This window comes from Choloepus didactylus, chromosome 9 (genome assembly GCF_015220235.1).
Source record: "Choloepus didactylus isolate mChoDid1 chromosome 9, mChoDid1.pri, whole genome shotgun sequence".
Classification (NCBI taxonomy): domain Eukaryota; kingdom Metazoa; phylum Chordata; class Mammalia; order Pilosa; family Megalonychidae; genus Choloepus; species Choloepus didactylus.
Window position 1 is genome coordinate 98,863,931 of NC_051315.1, and position 18,192 is coordinate 98,882,122.

Genomic DNA, 18,192 nt, shown 5'->3' on the forward strand with positions numbered 1-18,192 from the left:
TAATTCTTTTGGGAATGCTTCGTAAAATTCACCTGTGAAGCTATCTGTTCCTGAACTTGTCTTTGTTGGGAGGTTTCTGTTAACTGTTCCAATATCTTTATTTTGATTGGTTTGTTGAGATCTTCTATTTCTTCTGGAGTCAGTGCAGGTTATCTATGTGGTTCTTCAAAATTGTTCATTTCATCTAAGTGGTCTAATTGTTGACCTACCATTGTTCATAGTATCCTTATAGGATCTTCATATTTCTATGGGGTCAGTAGTTATGTCTCCACTGTCATTTCTGATTTTATTTGCATCTTCTTTGTCAGTCTAGCTACGGGCTTGACAATTTTATTGATCTTCTCAAAGAACCAACTTCTGATTTTGTTGCCTCTCTTTACTGTTTTTTTGTTCTTGATTTCATTTATTTCTGCTCTAATCTTTGCTATTTCTTTCTTTCTGCTTGCTTTGGGATAAGTTAGCTGTTCTTTTTCTAGTTCTTTCAGGGGTGTAGTTAGATCTTTGATTTTAGCTCTTTGTTCCTTTTTAATGTAGGCATACAAGGCTATAAATTCCCCTCTCTGCACTGCCCAGCTGTGTAGTTTTTCTCTTTCAGTTTCTTGAACAGATCATACCACTGCAATTATTTTTAAAATTTTTAATCATATTTTTATTGTGGAATACAACATATATACACAGAAGTGATAACTTTCCAAGTGCAATTTAACAAGTAGTTAGAGAGCAAATTTCAAAGAATGCTGAGTTATAGTTTCACAGTTTCAGTTATTTCCTTACTGTGAAATATAATATATATACAAAAAGGTGATAACTTTGAAACTACAATTTAACAAGTGGCTATACAGCAAATTTCAAAGAATGCTATGGGTTACAGTTTCACCATTTCAATTCTTTCCTTCTAGCTATTCTAGTACCCTAGCAACTAAGAGAAGAAAATTATATAGAGAATCAGTATTCACAATCCTTTGTTAAATTCCATCTTGTCTGCTGCTACCCCTTCCCTTAGTTTAATCACTTTCCAGATATTCAGGGATGTCTAGGCAGTGACCACCCTCACTTTCCATGTTGAAAGGGGTGCTGACATTATGGGAAAAGGGGACACATCTGGTTGATGTTCTTGAAGAGGCTACTGCCTCTGGGTTTTGGGACTTAGCTGGCATAGACCACTGCCTTTTCACCTCCATGGTTTCTGATGAGAAAGTGACATTTAGTTTTATCAGGCATCCCTTCTATGTAATGAATTTTCCCTTGCTGCTTTCAGAATTCTCTCTCTTACCTTTGGCAGTTGATAGCCTGAATAGTAAGTGTCTTGGAGTGGGTTATTCAGATTTATACTGTTTGGAGTACACAGCACTTCTTGGACATGCATATTTATTTCTCTTATGAGAGCTGGAAAGTTCTCAACCATTCTTTTATGAGATATTCCTTCTATCCTTTTTCCCTTCTCCTTCTGGGACACCCATGATGTGAATGTTTGTGCATTTCGTGTTGTCAATCAGTTCCCTGAGATCCTTCCCAATTTTTCCTATTCTTTTCCCTATCTGGTCTTTCGTCTGTTCAAATTTGGATGCTGTCCTCTAGCTCGCTGATTCTTCTGCCTCTTCAAATCAGCTGTTGTGTGCCTCTAGTTTATTTTTAATTTCATCTATTATGCCATTCATTCCCATAAGATGTTACTTTTCTTTGAATGCTTTTGAATTCTTCTTTATGCTCACCATCTTAATATCCCTTTATCTCTTTAGCTATCTCCTTGAATTGGTTTAGGAGATTTGTTTGAACATCTTTGATTAGTTGTTCCAGATTCTGTATCTCCTCCAACTTTTTGATTTTCTCCTTTGACTGGAACATATCTTACTGTTTCCTGACATGGTTTGTTATTTTTTGCTGATGTCTGGGCATCAGATTATCTTGGTGAGTTTTCTCTGAAGGTTAGATCCTCTCTCGTCAAGGCTTTCATTGTTGTTGGGTTTGTTAATGCTTTTCTTTGATACTTTGTTCATCAGTATTACCCAATTAAGGCTAGGCGAGGGACCCACAAAGGGGGCATACACCAGTTTTACAGGGATCCAGGGAGTGGGTGAAGTAAAGACTCCCAAACAGTTTTCAATTCTGCTCCTTAAGGGTGTGCGTTCCTAGCCACTAGATATATGGCCCTCTTTACTCAAAAGCCTTTTAGATGTCTTCCTGGAGGTGTGCTTTCCTTTATTGCCACAGATAGCACTCTGTGGCAACCTATTCCCCACAGCCCTCAGAAGGCAGGCCATTCTTAGCTGCTGGCTCCAGAAAATGGCATAGCCGTACTGGGTGGGGTGAGTTGAAACTGCTGGCTCCCGCAGTCCACATTTGCCGGCCAAAAGCTGGAACAGCACTAGACCATGCCCCATCCTGTTTTGGGAGAGTGGACCTCCACTACCCTTTTAGTCTATCTCTGCCCACCTGCCAGGGATTGACGATACCGAAGCTTTCTGCTCCAAGAGTAGGGGATGGGCACCAGGAGCCAGGATTGAGAGGGGTTACTCACAATCTCTCACTGCAATTTCTCCATCTCTTCATCCTGCACTTTCCTGGGTGTTGCACAGTACTCTCTCCAATCTCCAGAGCTCCATAACTTTTGCTCCGGACAGTTTCTGCCTGTTCCCTAGTTGTTTTTCTGGGACAGAAGTGAGCTCAGACTCTCCCTAATCAGCCATCTTGCCTTGCCATTTTAAAAGAAGCCTGATTTGGTTTTAATCTATATGCAAATATAATTGGTGGATGTGCTGGAGAATCCTAGTTGTCGCATTAGTCATTGATGCCATATATATGGTTAATTTTTACACAATTTGTAACCAAAAGGAAAAAAGAAAGCCTAGCTTATAGCTTCATATTTCTCACCCAGCTCCTGTGGTGGGGAAGACCTCTTCAGTGCATAAGGTGTCAGAGTCCACTCTATTAAGCAAATCTTTGAGAGCTATTAGGGCTTCTGCATCCACAAAGCCACCTGCAATTGCTGCTACATCCTTGCCTTGAAAACTCTGCAACTAGAAATGGACGAAAATGATTCACCGAGAAACCAACATTCAGAAAAAAGCACAATGAGCTATTCAGAAAATAAAATAATCATTTTCAAATCTGAAAAAGATTACATACTTCTGACTAAAATTATTAATCTACAAAGTGAGAAACAGAGGTATATGTAGGGCTAAGGCTAATGACACTGCCTTGGAGGGAAGCTGTTTGTTCAATATTTAAGAAAAAAGGGGCCTCCAAAACAAGGTGCGGAGGATGAAGACTATGAAGTTAACAGTTCCCTTAAATGCAACCTCCTCTGAACTATTTGCCATTCCTTCTAGCCCTTTGCTATGTTGCTTCTAAGTGTATTCTCTGACCAGAATATCCTTCGCCCTGATTTTTGCTCTGGCAAGCTTGCACTTGTCACTACACTTTGCTTAAGGAGTCACCTTCTCTAAGAAAACATCCTTGATACCCTAGTCCTGGTTAAGCATGCCTCTTATGTGATCTGTCTCATACCACTCCCTGCACAACTACCTACAGCAGCATATGATAACTATGCATCTTTGAGGGGTGGACAGAACCAAGTCTCAGTGTACCACAGGACATCTGGCATATGGCTCTCAATCAATGTCTGTTAAGTAAAAGGTGAGTAAACATAATCTTGGTAAGAAGAAAGAAGAGAAGAGACACACGTCCCCTCTTCACTGCCATGAAGACCATTGAAAATCATGAATATACTTATTCTATACTTCAATTTTTTACCATTCCAGCTACAAGAGAGAGCGCATCCTCCCAAGAAGTATAGGTTAAAAGCCCTTTTTCATTTCTGACCATAGGTTCGGTAAGTCTTTGGCGTTTCAGCCCATCGTAGGCAAATCTAGAGAACAGAAATTAGACCATTTGTGGAATCTCTCTAAAAAGGCAACTACAATTTTCAAGTTAAAGGCCACAAGAAATGTTATGCATTGGTTAAGGTGTCATATAAAATAGTAAATACCTAGATATAAATAATATATCCACTTTTTTGGGAGGTAACACTAATAAACTGATTCTTATAAACATCATCTGAAACTAAAATACCATCTAAAAATGTCTTGTTGCCTTTCATTCATTTTCAGAAAGTTGAACAACCTTAAAATCATGACACAAAAAAATCTAATAGCCAAAAATTCAAAATCATTGTTTTATTTATAAAACATTAATACCCCTAGATATTTTACCAAAATCACATAGTGAAAACTCTAACTTATAGGTTGTCTTTTTTCTCCCAAGAACAAACTGAAATAGTATCAGAAATATCTTAATCTACTTCAGTTTCTCCAACTGGGAGGAAAAAGACCTTTTTCAAAATTAATATTAAAGCCAGTGACAGACCTAGGGCTACTGACCTGCTAGTTTTGTCCAATTCTTTATATAAGCAGTCCAAATTTCAATAGTCTATATTCATTTAAATTTGCAAATTTAAAAGACAGTTCTTTAAAATTAAAATAAAGATACCTTTAAATCAATTGCAAAAGTTAAGGAAAAACAATACACACATACCTAGTTTTATCAGAGATCCACTCTTCATTGATGTCCTCATGCATCCTTGGCAAAATCCTCATTACCTCTCCAGTTCTTGTGCTTACCACAATATTACTTCCAACTGCATCCATTACATCAATGGATTCTGTCTTTCTGAGAAAAGGAAAAAACAAACATGATTACCTTAATTTTGAGATTAAGTACAAAGTTTCTGGTACTTGGTTTATAGAAAAAAATTAGAACCACTTCCCTTTCTGAATTTCTAAAAATAACAGAGGTTAGGGGAATTAGCAATAAAAAGTATTCCCATATATTTGAAGACATTGTATAAATTCCTAAAACAGAAATGAAGCCCTGGAAACTGCTACCTGAAAAAGAAGTCAGTTTGAAGGGTTTTCAACTGGCCAAATCTAGGGCAATTTGAGTATCAAAATAAATATTGAGAAGGGTGGGACTTCTGGCTATGGCCAGCTGAGGACCTCAGCAAATCTTTCTCCCAAAAAGCAAAATCAAAGCTGGACAAAACAGAGAAAATCAGCACTATGGAAATTCACCAAAAGCATACAACAACCTAAGAAATGTTTTTGCATGAAAAACTGCTGAACTTCCAGAAGGACGGTAAAAAACCTGTTATTCTGGGTTGGGAGCTACTCCTATCTCTCTGCAGCAACCCCCTGCTGCAGATTCTGCCTGTGAAGATGGGGAGCTTCTCTGCTGCAGATGAAGAAGACCGGCTTGATTAGGAACAACAGGAAAAGTTATCTGTGGAAGTGGTATCTCAGTGGTTGGTGAGCTTAGGAGATCTAAGGCTTTACAACCTGAGATGGAAGTCATAGTAGGGGTAGGCATCCCCAGCTGAGGCTATACATATGTGCAGCTGAGACAAGAGCAGGGCAAAGCTATCACTTTTGGACAACATTGAAACTCAAAGGGCCTAGCAGAAAGTAAAAGCTGGAGAGATTTTAAAACAGTCTGAACTTTGAATGTGCTTGTCTACCAAATACAGATTCACTGCCAGAGGATGGAAGTCATACTGGCTCAAGGTGTTTGAGCATAATTTGTGTCCCATTATTGTTGTAATACTGGAAAACTGGTGTCTGTCCGGCAGCTGCAAGTATACTGGGACCTCCTGCTGCCCTTTAATCCATGGCTCACCACATGCCACCTTTGGGACCCCGTCACTTATGATCGCCTTATTGATCGGGTCACCAACGCCATGGAACATGAGAGCAAGCGCTTCCCTCCTGGCTTGCTCCCCACCTTAATAACCGTCCGCTCCTGCCTTCAAGGCTCCCTCCCCCCTGATCAAGGCCCCATTAAATCCAAGGAGGCCCTGTCAACTCAATCGGCAAATTCGGACAGTGAGACCAATGCGGACCACGATTCGGACACAGAGTCCTTAGTCGAGCAAATTAACAATGCGCTCGAAGTCACCCCCCAAAAACGAAACTATACCGAGTCTCACCAAAATGGCGAACTTCCTCCTTCTTCTTCCATCGAGGGGAGGAAGTGCTCCCGCGATGACGTCAGCCCTAAGCTAGGCCGGAAACCGCATGTGCTTTACCCCGCCCTTCCACAGGGCGGAGCTAGTCCGCCATCTTATGCCATAGCCACTCCCACCGCGCCGCCGTCTTGCGACGCTTGGGGCCTCCCGCTTCCGCCTCCCCCTTCGGCGAGCTCCCCCTCGGAGCCGCTACCGGCAGCTGCCGCCGCTCCTCCCACCCTGCTGACTAACAACCCCTGGCTGCCTTCTACACCTCAAGGCAACCCTTGGGACAACGCTGCCCCTACCCCCACTCCCGTGCCAGGCCCTCTGCAAGCGCGTCCTCCTTTCTCTCGTGCTTTTCGCTGCTTTCCCCTTAACCTTACCCCCACACCACAGAAACCGTACGACTGGTATCCCATTGACTCAGATACTATCAAGCAGCTTCGCAGGGCCGTCAAGGAAGACGGGTTAGGTAGCCCATACACTTCCCAAATACTGCAGGATCTCGCCATGGACTTTTGCCTCCCCCAAGACTGGGCCTCGCTTACCCGTACCATCCTTAACCCCGGCCAGTTCGTTGATTGGCGTGCCCACTTCCAGGCGGAAGCAGCTAGGCAAAGCGAGCAAGACGCAGCCACTGGAGTCTATCATCACCCCGAAGCTTACTTGGGCACGGGAGCGTTTATAAATGCATCCGCCTATATTAATGCACCTGCCACCTTTTGGCCTATCCTTCGGGGAATCGCCTTGCGAGCGTTTGCCAATTGTTCCACCTGTCGGCCTACCAAATTCACCAAGCTCCTCCAGGAGCCAAATGAGCCTTTTGCCACCTTTGTCTCCAGGGTTGAAGAAACCTGCGCTCGGAAGGTTAGTGATCCCCAGGCCCAACTGGCTCTCGCTCGAGAACTCATTCTCAAGGGAGCCAATCCCCCTTGCAAGCAGGCTATTCTTCCCTTACGGGAGAAGAGCCTGCACGATTGGGTACTTGCCTGCAGCGCCTTTGACCCAGCTGCCGCGTCCCTAGCCCAGGCTGTCTCTGGTGCTGTCACTGCCGCCTTAGCCGCCACCGCCGGTTGCTTTAAGTGAGGACAAAACGGCCATTTTGCCCGGGAGTGCCCCAATGCGGAGGTCAACCACCCGCCTTTCATGCCGCGCAATGGGCGCCCCCCTTCCACTCCTTGCCCACGCTGTCAGCGTGGCTATCACTGGGCGCGCGATTGCAAAAATAACCCCAAAAACCTCTGCCGCTGCCCCGGTCTTAATCAGCGCCAAGGCGCTGAGCAAGCTTTAAACTCCAAGCGGGGCAAGCCTCAGCCCCGCCCCTAAGAGGCAGTGTGCCGGCCGGTTCTACTAAAACCCATCACCTCACCGGCAATAAAACGCTTCTCTGGACAGTCCCTATCACTCCGGAAAAGCCTACTCGTAAATTAAGAATAGGGGGGCAATGGTACACAGGCACGCTCGATTCAGGGGCAGAAGTCTCTTGCATGCCCGCTCAGTATGCCACCATGTGCATGGTTCTTGATGGTCCCTCGGTAATGGGAGCCACTGGTACCTCCACTTCTCTTCAGGCCATAGGGCCCATTAAGTGGGAGGATGAAGAAGGCCACTCAGGCACCTTCCGCCCGTTGTTCCTACACACCATAGACCAAATTTTATGGGGCCGTGATATCCTCGCCGCCTCTGGGGCAGTGCTTACCACGCAGCCCCCCCAATAATGTGCGCCACTGCTCGTTTAACACCTCCAGCGCCCGTTCCTCTGCAGTGGGATACTGAGGAACCTATATGGGTGGAGCAGTGGCCCCTTCCCACGCACAAATTAGTGGCACTCCAAGCCCTTGTCCAAGAACAATTGGACGCAAGCCACATAGAACCTTCTACTAGTCCCTATAATTCGCCAGTGTTTGTTATTCATAAAAAGGCCACAGGGAAATTTAGACTCCTCCATGATCTGCGGGAGATCAATAAGCATATTCTTCCCATGGGTTCCCCGCAGCCTGGCCTCCCTCATCCGGTGGCCATCCCGGCCCACTATCACGTAGCCACCATTGACATCAAAGACTGTTTCTTTTCCATCCCGCTACATGAGCGAGACCGCCCTCGCTTTGCTTTTACAGTTCCCGTCCCCAATCACGCGGGTGCGGCTAGCAGGTACCAATGGAAAGTCCTCCCTCAAGGGATGCATAACAGTCCGGCCATCTGCCAAATGTATGTTAATCACGCAGTGGCCCCCCTGCGAAAGCGGGCCATGCTCATCCATTACATGGATGACATCTTGGTGGCCTCTGAGGACGCCGAGGCGCTTCCTCTAATCCTTAAAGACCTCACCACTAATTTAGCTGACCTCGGCCTTACGGTTCAGCCCGAAAAGGTTCAGATTGTGCCGCCACTGGCCTTCTTAGGGTTTAGTATTGATAAAACCATTGCCCCGTCCGCTCCCCAGATGGACATACCGGATCGGGTCACTATCACTGAGCTCCAACAGCTCTGTGGCCAGATCAATTGGCTCCGCTCTGCGTTGCCAGTCAACACCGCGCAGCTCCAACCACTCTTTATGCTGCTGAGTGTCCCTGAAGCCCCGCCGCTAGCAATCTCCCGGCGCATTAAGCTCACCCAGGAGGCAAAGGAAGCCATTGCCGCCATTAACAAGGCACTCGCCGCCTGCTGTCTCAACAGGTTCAGCACTAGAGAGGGCAATCTTATAGCACTCATCCTTCCTACGCCCGGCACACCCATGGGCTGCCTGTGGCAGAAAGGCCCTCTACTTTGGGTGCACCCTGCTAAAAGCCGGCTTAGGAAAATTTGCCCCGCAGTGCGGCTCTGGATCAGCCTAGCTTCAGATCTAGTCACCCTGGCTGTTCATGTATTTGGAGAGCCGCCGGAAAAAATTGTTTGGCCCCTGGACGCAGGCCAAACTCGCCTGCTTATACGTGATAACCCGGACATGCAAATCCTCTTAGAAGGATTTCATGGGGAATTCAGCTGCCACTATCCTAGCCATCGGCTATTACAGGGACTCGCCAAGCTTCCCTTCCGCAGCCCCTTCCATCCTTTCCCCTCCTCTGCACCCATCCCGGGTGCCACTACCGTCTTTACTGACGCCTCCAAAACCCGTTTCGCCTTCCTCTCTTATCCCCCGAACCACCCAAAACCCCGCCTATTCAGCTATGTCAACCTTCATTCAGTCCAAGTGGGGGAAATTCTGGCGGTGTCATACGCGCTGAACGCCCACTGCAACCACCCAGTAAACATTTTCACTGACAGTCTCTACACTTATCAGGTCTGCCGAGTCCTCGCGTTTTCCACCTTTTTCCCGGGAGACTCGGCCATTGATAAAGCACTTTCTGACCTCAGGAGCATCCTGGAGCATCGACAGGATCCTTGGTTCATTAGCCACATTCGTAGTCACTCAGGCCTTCCGCGGCCCTTGGCTAATGGCAATAGTATAGTAGACCAAGCGGTCTCAGCTCAGAATACCCAAGCTATGCTAACCCACACGGCAGCCCCTCCGGGGGATGCTGTTAACCAGGCCAAGTTATTGCATTCTAGATTTCACTTTTCGGCTACGTCGTTGCATCATTTATGTGGCCTCCCCCTAGATACCTGTAAACATCTTGTCCGCAATTGCGCAACTTGTGCGCCCTTTGCGCCGCTTGGCCCCCTGCAACCTCAGGGAGTCAACCCACGAGGCCTAAAACCCAATTCTAGATGGCAAATGGATGTAACTCACGTTCCGTCCTTTGGACGCCTCAAATATGTGCATGTAATAATTGACACCTTCTCAGCCATGTGTTATGCAGTCCCCCTTGCCGGGGAAACGGCCAAACACTGTATCAAGGCCCTGAGACAAGGAATTCTCTTCATGGGAGTCCCCTGGGACCTAAAAACGGACAATGGGCCTGCCTATCGCAGTGCCTCCTTTGCGGCCTTTCTTCAGTTATATAACATCACCCATCATTTCGGCATCCCCTATAATCCTCAGGGGCAAGCCATTGTGGAAGCAGTCCATCGCCGCTTAAAAACACAAATTGAAAAAGAAAGGGCAATGCTCCCCCAGGCAACTCCAGGGGACCTTATCATAGCAGCCCTTATTCACCTTAATCTACTCACATTCAATAAGGAAGGGCTTTCGCCCCTACATAAACATTGGGGGCCCTCGTATAGGCCCACCCAGGCCCCGATGGTCTACTGGAAGGACCCAGAGAATAATGCCTGGAAGGGTCCCTCCCCACTCCTCGCCCAGGGGCGCGGGTTTGCTTGTGTTTTCCCAGATGATGCAGCACAACCAATCTGGATCCCAGGAAGGGCAATCCGGCCCGCCACCAGCAACCACGCGTCTAACGAGACGAGAACGCCGTCGTCTCCGCAACCTGGTGCACCAGATGACAACAGTACACCTGGGCCTGGACCCCAGTCCGAGTGAAACCCCGGAGAAACAAGAAATCAGAGAAATCATACGCCTCTATAGACAGGCAAAAGCCAGCCCCCTACACCTCCACAACCCTCACCCAAGCATAGCTTCCCTTCTAATGGTCATGTTAGCCCTCGCCTCTTCTACCCAGGCCAACCCCCACCAGCCTTGGAAATGGACCTTGGCACGATGGGAAGATTCCAAGATTGTGCAAACCCACGTTACCGCAGGACGCCCTTCCTTCGTCATTTACCCCTGCGACCTAATCCTGTTCCCGGAGGGCACACCTTGCCTTAACCAAGCCCAATATTACATGTGCCCATCCTCAAACCCCGGGAAACAGTACTGTAATGCTCCCAACCAATACTACTGTGCATACTGGGGGTGTGAAACTTTAGCCACTACTTGGAAGCCTTACGCCCCTGATCATTACCTAACGTTAAATTGGGCCCCTTTTGGTTGCAAGCCCCGTGACCATTCCACCAATCCTTATTACGATAAATATAATTGTCAAAAACTAAATCTCACCGTACAGCTCCCTACTGATCCCTCTTGGCTATTCGGTCAAACCTGGGGCTTCAGAATCTATTTGGAAGGAGTCGACCCAGGTTCCCTTATTTTGATAAAAAAGGAGGCTGTACTAAAAAACCCCTCTGCCATTGGTCCCAATAAAGTCATTAACCCCCTTTTTCCACAGCCCTCCAGCCGCACCTCAGCTCCAACCAGCCGCACCTCAGCTGCAAACAACACATCGCCAACCCCATCACCCCAACCTTTCCTACCCCCCTCTCATTACTCCTCTCCCCTCCTCGGCCTTATCCAAGCAGCCTTCACCTCGGTGAATTTCTCCAACCCCAATCTTACCTCCTCCTGCTGGCTTTGCCTCTCCACCTCCTCCTCCCTGTATGAGCCCATCGCCTCCAACCTTTCCTTTTCAGAAAATACAGAAAATAGCCCCTTGGAATGCAATTGGAATACCTCTGCCGTCCCCCTAACCTTTCATTCGGTCTCCTTTATAGGAAAGTGCATCCGCCCTCGCTCAAGTAACTCTCCCAACCTCACAGCTTGTGCCAACTACTCATCTCCCAGCAGCTCTGCCAAGTTTCTTATTCCCCACAACTCCTCCCAATGGCTCTGCTCCTCTACAGGACTTACCCCCTGCCTTAATGTGCAAACCCTCAATACAACTAATGAAACTTACCTCCTAATTGTCCTTATCCCTAGGGTCCTATACCACAGCGAGGAAGACTTCTTCCTCCGCCTGGAAAGAACTGCAGCTCCTGCCCCTCTGCAAAAGCGAGAGCCCATCACCGCCCTCACGATTGCCTCCCTCCTAGGTCTTGCAGGCGCTGGCACCGGAATCGCTGCATTAGCCAGTCAAGGTTCCGCCCTAACTCACCTCCGGGCGGCCGTTGACGAGGACATTCGTCACCTACAAAACGCTATTTCCCATCTTAAAAACTCTGTTAACTCCCTCTCTGAGGTCGTGCTCCAAAACCGCCGAGGTCTCGACCTTCTTCTCCTCAAAGAAGGAGGCCTTTGCGCCGCCCTAGGAGAAGAGTGCTGTGTTTATGCCAATTCCACAGGTCTCGCCGAAGACAGCCTAAAGAAAGTCCGAGAGGGACTAGAACAGCGCAAAAGGGACCGTGAAGCTGCCAACTATTGGTCCCACATCTTTACCTCCCTCCTCCCTTACCTCCTCCCCCTCATAGGCCCCCTACTAATAATTATTCTAGCTCTCACCCTAGGACCCTGGGTTATCCGCAGACTTCGCCAACTTGCTAAAAGCCAGGCCAATACCAATGCTGTCCTCTCATCATTTGTGCAAGTCCAGTATCAACAACTTGCCTCCACTGAAGAAGCTAACCCTCCGCAGCATCGCCACCCTCGTCCATCCCGCAAGCAGCGAGGCCCCTCTCGAGCGCCCGGGCGCCACACCAATGTCAAGCTCCAGCCTCGCTGAGCCACCGTCTACCCCTTTTCCCCTCCCCGGCCTCCCCCTTCCCTCATCCCTTAGCGGATCTCTCCGGTAAGCTTCTTCCTTTAATTAGAACAGAAGGGGGAAATGCGGGATACTGATTACGTGCTTTGACTTGGCGGGCCTGGGCTGGGGGACCTGATCAGCCCCTGGGGAGGGTGGTGGGCACGGGCGACAGCGCCCTCCACAGCCCCCCAGGCCTGGGAAAGTGAGGCCGGAGGCAGGCCCCATTTCCTCACCCAAAATACAACCGTTAGGGGAGGCTTGCCGGAGGGAACCGCCTTTTCCCCACCCCCTTATCTTGCCCGTACACTCCCCGTTGCCAGTGCAACTCCCACCACCGCCAGTGCGCATGCACCGTTGCCAGAGCAACTCCCGCCCGCTGCAACAGCTTCCGCGTTCTCTCAGAACCAATCCTAGCCTTTTTCCCCTCAGCATTACCATTTAAGGCCCTTACACCCCTACTCCAACCCCGCCCTTCTTGCCAGCCTATATAACCTGTGCTCACCCCTGAATAAAGTTCCTTTTGTTCTACTCCCACTGGAGGAAGAGTGTCTTGTCTTTCCCTTCTCGCCGCCCTCCACACCTTGCACGCCACCGCCGGGGACCTGGCCAAGTCCCCCGCCTCGCCCTCGCCTCCGGGAAAGAGCCGCCGCCGCCAGTACCCTCAGAGCAGCACCGAGAGCTGAGGGTTCAGCAACCGGCCGCCATCCCCACAGACGATTCAACTGCGACCGCAAGAACTAATAATCAAATTTAGTAAAGTGGCAGGGTGCAAGATCAACATGAACAAATCTCTAGTGTTTCTATACACTAGTGATGGACAATATGAAGAGATAATAAAATAAAAATTCCATTTACAACAGCAACTAAAAGAATCAAATACCTAGTAATAAATTTAACCTAGGATGTAAAGTACTTATAAACAGAAAACTATAAAACATTGCTGAAAGAAATAAAAAGGAACTAAATATATGGAAGGACAGTACATGTTCATGGAATGGAAAACTAATTGTTAAGATGTCAATTCTAACCAAAGTGATTTACAGAGTCAACACAATCCCAATAAAAATTCCAACAGCCTTCTTTGCAGAAGCCAATTATCAAATTTATAAGAAAGAGTAAGGGGCCCCGAAAAGCTGAAACTATCTTGAAAAAGCAGAAGCTGGAAGATTCGCAGTCCCAATTTTAAAACTTACTACAAAGCTGCACTAATCAAAACAGCATAGTACTAGCACAAGGACAGACATACAGACCAGTGGAATGGAACTAAGAGTTCAGAAATAAACGCTCACGTCTATGGCCAATGGATATTTTAAAACTTCAGTTTTATTGAGATATATTCACATACCACACAATCATCCACAGTGTACAATCAACTGTTCATAGTACCATCATATAGTTGTGCATTCATCACTACAATCAATTTTTGTACATTTTCCTTACTCCCCCCCAAAAAAAAAAGAATAAAAATAAAAGTAAAGAACACCCAAAGCATTCCACTCCCCATTTCACCATATTTTTCACTTAATTTCTGTCCCCATTTTTCTTCTCATCTGTCTAGACACTGGATAAAGGGAGTGTGAGGTACAAGGTTTCACAATCACAGTCATACCATGTAAGCTTCATAATTATACAACTGTCTTCAAGAATCAAGACTACTGGGTTGCAGATCGACAGTTTCAGGTATTTCCTTTTCTAGCTATTCCAATACACAAAAGACTAAAAAGGGATATCTATATTGCACATAAGAATGCCCTCCAGAGTGACCTCTCGACTTCATTAGAAATCTCTCAGCCACTGAAACTTTATTTTGTTTCATTTTGCTTCCCCCTTTTGGTCAAGACTTTCTCAGTCCCATGATGCCAGGTCCAGGCTCATCCCTGAGAGTCATGTCCCATGCTGCCAGGGATATTTACACCCCTGGGAGTAATGACCCATGCAGGGGCAAGGGCAGTGAATTCACCTGCGAAGTGGGCTTAGACAGAGAGAGGCCACATCTGAGCAAGAAAAAGGTTCTCTGGGGATGACTCTTAGGCACAATTGTAAGTAGGCTTAGCCTCTCCTTTGCAGCAACAAGCTTCATAAGGGCAAGCCCCAAGATTGAGGCCTTGGCCTACTAAATTGGTAGTCCTCAATGTTTGTGAGAATATTGGTAATAACACAGGTGGGGAAGTCCAACATTTCTGCATTTTTCCCCAGTTCCTCAGGGGAACTTAGTGGCTAACTGATTTTGACAAAGGTGCCATGTCTACTCAATGGAGAAAGAACAGACTCTTCAACAAATGGTGCAGGGTAAACGGATATTCATAATGCAAAAGAAAGAAGGTGGGGATGTAAAATGGGTGCAACTTCTGTGGAAAACAATTGGCAGTTCTCAGAAAGTTAGGTATAGAATTACCGTATGACTTGGCAATCCCACTTCTAAGTATATACCCCCAAAATTGATAGCAGTGACTCGAAGAGCTATTTGCACACTGATGTTCACAGCAGCATTATTCACAACTGCCAAAAGATGGGTACCATTCATCAACAGATGAACTGGATAAACAGAATGCAGTATAATTCAGTCATAACAAGAAATGAAGTCCTGATACATGCAACAACATGGATATTCCCTGAAGACATACTATTAAGTGAAATAAGCAGAGAAAAAAGGACAAATATTGTATGTTCTCACTGATTTGAAGTAATTAGAATAAGCAAACTCAGAATCAGAATCTAGAATAGAGGTTACCAAAGGCTGGCATGGGGGTACAGAATAGAGAGTTAATGCTTAATTGGTATAGCTGTCTGTCTGTGGTGATGGAAACATTTTGCCAATGGATGGTGGTGATGGTAGGACAATATTATGAATGTAATTAACACCCCTGAATTGTATATTTGAATATGGTTAAAAAGGGAAATTTTATGGTGTATATGTTACTAGAGTAACAGGTAAAAAAAAAAACAAAAAAAAAACACAGGACTGTACAAACCAATGAGTGAACCTTAAGGTAAACTATGGACTATAGTTAAGAAGGAATTCTGTATTTTCTGCATGATTTTTCTGTATACCTACAAGTTACCTAATAAAAAAAATATATATATAAACAAATAAAGTATAAAAACCAGAATATTAAAATATGTTAAAAACTAAAGAAAACCAAGTAGGTTAACAGGAATCAACCAATAGAGATTTTCAATAAGCATATAGAATTTATATAACATAAAAAGGAAATTCTGGAATTGCAACGTGTAATGACTGAAATAATAAATTCACTATAGGGGTTCAATAGCAGATCTGAGATGGCAAAAGACAGGAATCAGTGAATTTGAAGACAGAGAAATAGAAATTATCCAATCTGAAGAGCACAGAGAAAAAGGATTAAAGAGAAATTAATTTTCTTAGAGCCCTATTGGTACCACAAGCATACCAACATGTGTGTTGTGAGGAATCTTAAAAGCAGAGGAGAGAAATGGGCAGAAGAAAATATGGAGAAAAATTAATGACCTTAAATGTCCCAAATTTGATGAAATACTATTCATCTACACATTCAAGCTCTGTGAACTCCACGTAGTATAAATACAAAGAGAGTCACACCTAGATACATCACAGTCAAATGCTGAAAGCTGAAGACAAGCAAAAAGTTTTTAAAGCAGCAAGATCTAAACTTATTACATACAGGGGATTATCCATAAGATTAATGGTTTGTTTCTCATCAGAAACAATAAAGGCCAGAAAGCAGTGGGATGACATATTCTAAGTGTTGAAAGAAAAAAATGTCAGCCAAGTTTTCTACATCCAGCAAAATTACTCTACAAAAACGAAGGTGAAATATAGTCCCATATTAATAAAAACAAAGAGAATTTGTTCCTAGCAGACCTGCCTTAAAAGAAATACTAAAGGAAGTCTTTCAGGCTGAAAGGAAATGACATAAGGCAGTAACTCAAATCCATGGAAAGAAATGTAAAGCACTGGAAAAGGTAAAGATGTGTTAATAGAAAAGCCTCTCTATATACATTTGCAGGTACCTGCTGGGTATCCTATTTGTTTCTCCAGTAAAAGAGAAAACATTAAACTGTTTTTTTTAAGTTATGGTTTTCCTTTTTTTAAAAGCTAAATTTAGATTTGATGGTTCTATTTTGTTTTCATAGTTTGAAAGTGAAGACAAGGTAGAAAAGCATGGCCAACCCCTATTAATCTTAAAGTTATTAAGATATTATAGTTATTTTGGAGCTGTCAGCTTTTTGGAGAATAGGGGTTGTTTTTTTTTTAATTATAAAATGTCATGACTGTTAAATGGAAAAAAAAAAAAAAAACCTCTAGACTGGAATGTTCCCTCTCTTCCACTCCCACCCCTGCCTCCTCTCTTCCCACCCTTTAAATTCTTTTGCATACATAAATACATGGTTTAAAACCTGGAGTTTTAAGATACTTGCATATACATTGGGAGAAGCTGAAAATTGGAGTGCAATTTTTTTTTGGAGTGCTGTTTTATGCTATTTCAAGAATCTTAAAATCATTCATATCTATTACATTTATGAGTTTAATCAAGGAAGAATCCAAGTTACTCACAAAAATTTATGAATACCAATGTTTATCACATTATTTGTAATTATAAAAAATAGAAATAAATTAAATGTCTAATATAGAGAATTGGTTAAAGTATGATATATCCACATGCTTGAAAACTTAATACACAATAAGAGAGGAAACTATAAATTAAAAATTCAGGACTATTTTACTCCTTGGAAAAACAAGTGAATATAATATTTTTGTGGTTAAGTACTCTGGAATTACTTTCCAAGAAAAGCACAATCAATTTGCACAGCTTAATCCTATCCTTTTAATCTAACTACTCACATTCTATTAAAAGGATTTTACTTAAAGCAAACAAATAAAAATTTGGCAGACCAAAACAATTAGAACTTGGGAAGAAAATGATCCTTAAAATTTTTGAACAGTAAGGAATTAAGGGCAAAAAAACAAATGGTCAAAAAATACAAAGATAAATACCTTGTTTCCCAAGGTCGGGCAGTAAAGGCATAGGGTTTAGAAGTCAGGGCACCTACAGGGCAGATATCAATGATATTCCCAGATAGCTCAGACATGAACATCTTTTCAATATATGTGCCAACTTGCATATCATTTCCTCTGCCTGTTGTTCCCAAATCATCTACTCCTGCAATCTCACTAGCAAACCTGGAAGATAAAAATGTTAGGTCAAATAGTCAAATCCAGCAAAATTACCTCCTCTATGCATAATTACAAAGAGATAATGACTTCAGAACAATAAAAAGACATGAGTGTATTTTCAACAGCAAGCATAGTATCTGAATAAGAGAATAATTGAAAAAACTGTTTGATTTTTAAATTTAACTGTGGTATGACACACATACAGAAAATTGTTTACATCATGTGTGTACAGCTCAAGTTATCACAAAGTGATGCTTGTAGATTTTTATTATTAAATCCTACTGAAGTTGGTATTAACTATAAGTTAACAACATATTCCATTTTCTTAGCTCATGTGAAAAACTTAAAAACATCCCTCTCGGGAATGATAATCTAATAAGAACAGATAAACTATGGAGATAAACATTCTCAATGTTATGGGAATGCTCAGGAATGATTATGGTTTGTAAACTTTCTTGGATATAGTAAGATCAAGTTGGAAGCAATAGAGTTATTTTAGGTTTTTTTTTTCCTCTTATTCCTTTGTTTTCTTAGGGGTTGTTAATTTTCTTGGGGTATGGAAGGAACATGTTGGAAGCAATGTAGTTATTTTAGATTATTTGTTTTTCTTACTCCTCTGTTTG

The 18,192-nt window shown here is 44.2% G+C and overlaps 1 protein-coding gene across 3 annotated transcripts in view; it reads right to left on the reverse strand.

Moving 5' to 3' along the window:
- The window catches only part of NDUFS1 (NADH:ubiquinone oxidoreductase core subunit S1), a 43,047-nt gene that overhangs the window by 15,830 nt on the left and 9,025 nt on the right, over nucleotides 1-18,192 (reverse strand). For all 3 annotated transcript variants that reach the window (XM_037850072.1, XM_037850074.1, XM_037850071.1), the window contains 4 exons: nucleotides 17,390-17,575; nucleotides 4,534-4,668; nucleotides 3,754-3,868; nucleotides 2,872-3,017 (listed from right to left, as the gene is read on the reverse strand). In XM_037850072.1, coding sequence (XP_037706000.1) covers nucleotides 2,872-3,017; nucleotides 3,754-3,868; nucleotides 4,534-4,668; nucleotides 17,390-17,575 — 582 coding nt within the window. The remainder of the gene's footprint in view (nucleotides 1-2,871; nucleotides 3,018-3,753; nucleotides 3,869-4,533; nucleotides 4,669-17,389; nucleotides 17,576-18,192) is intronic.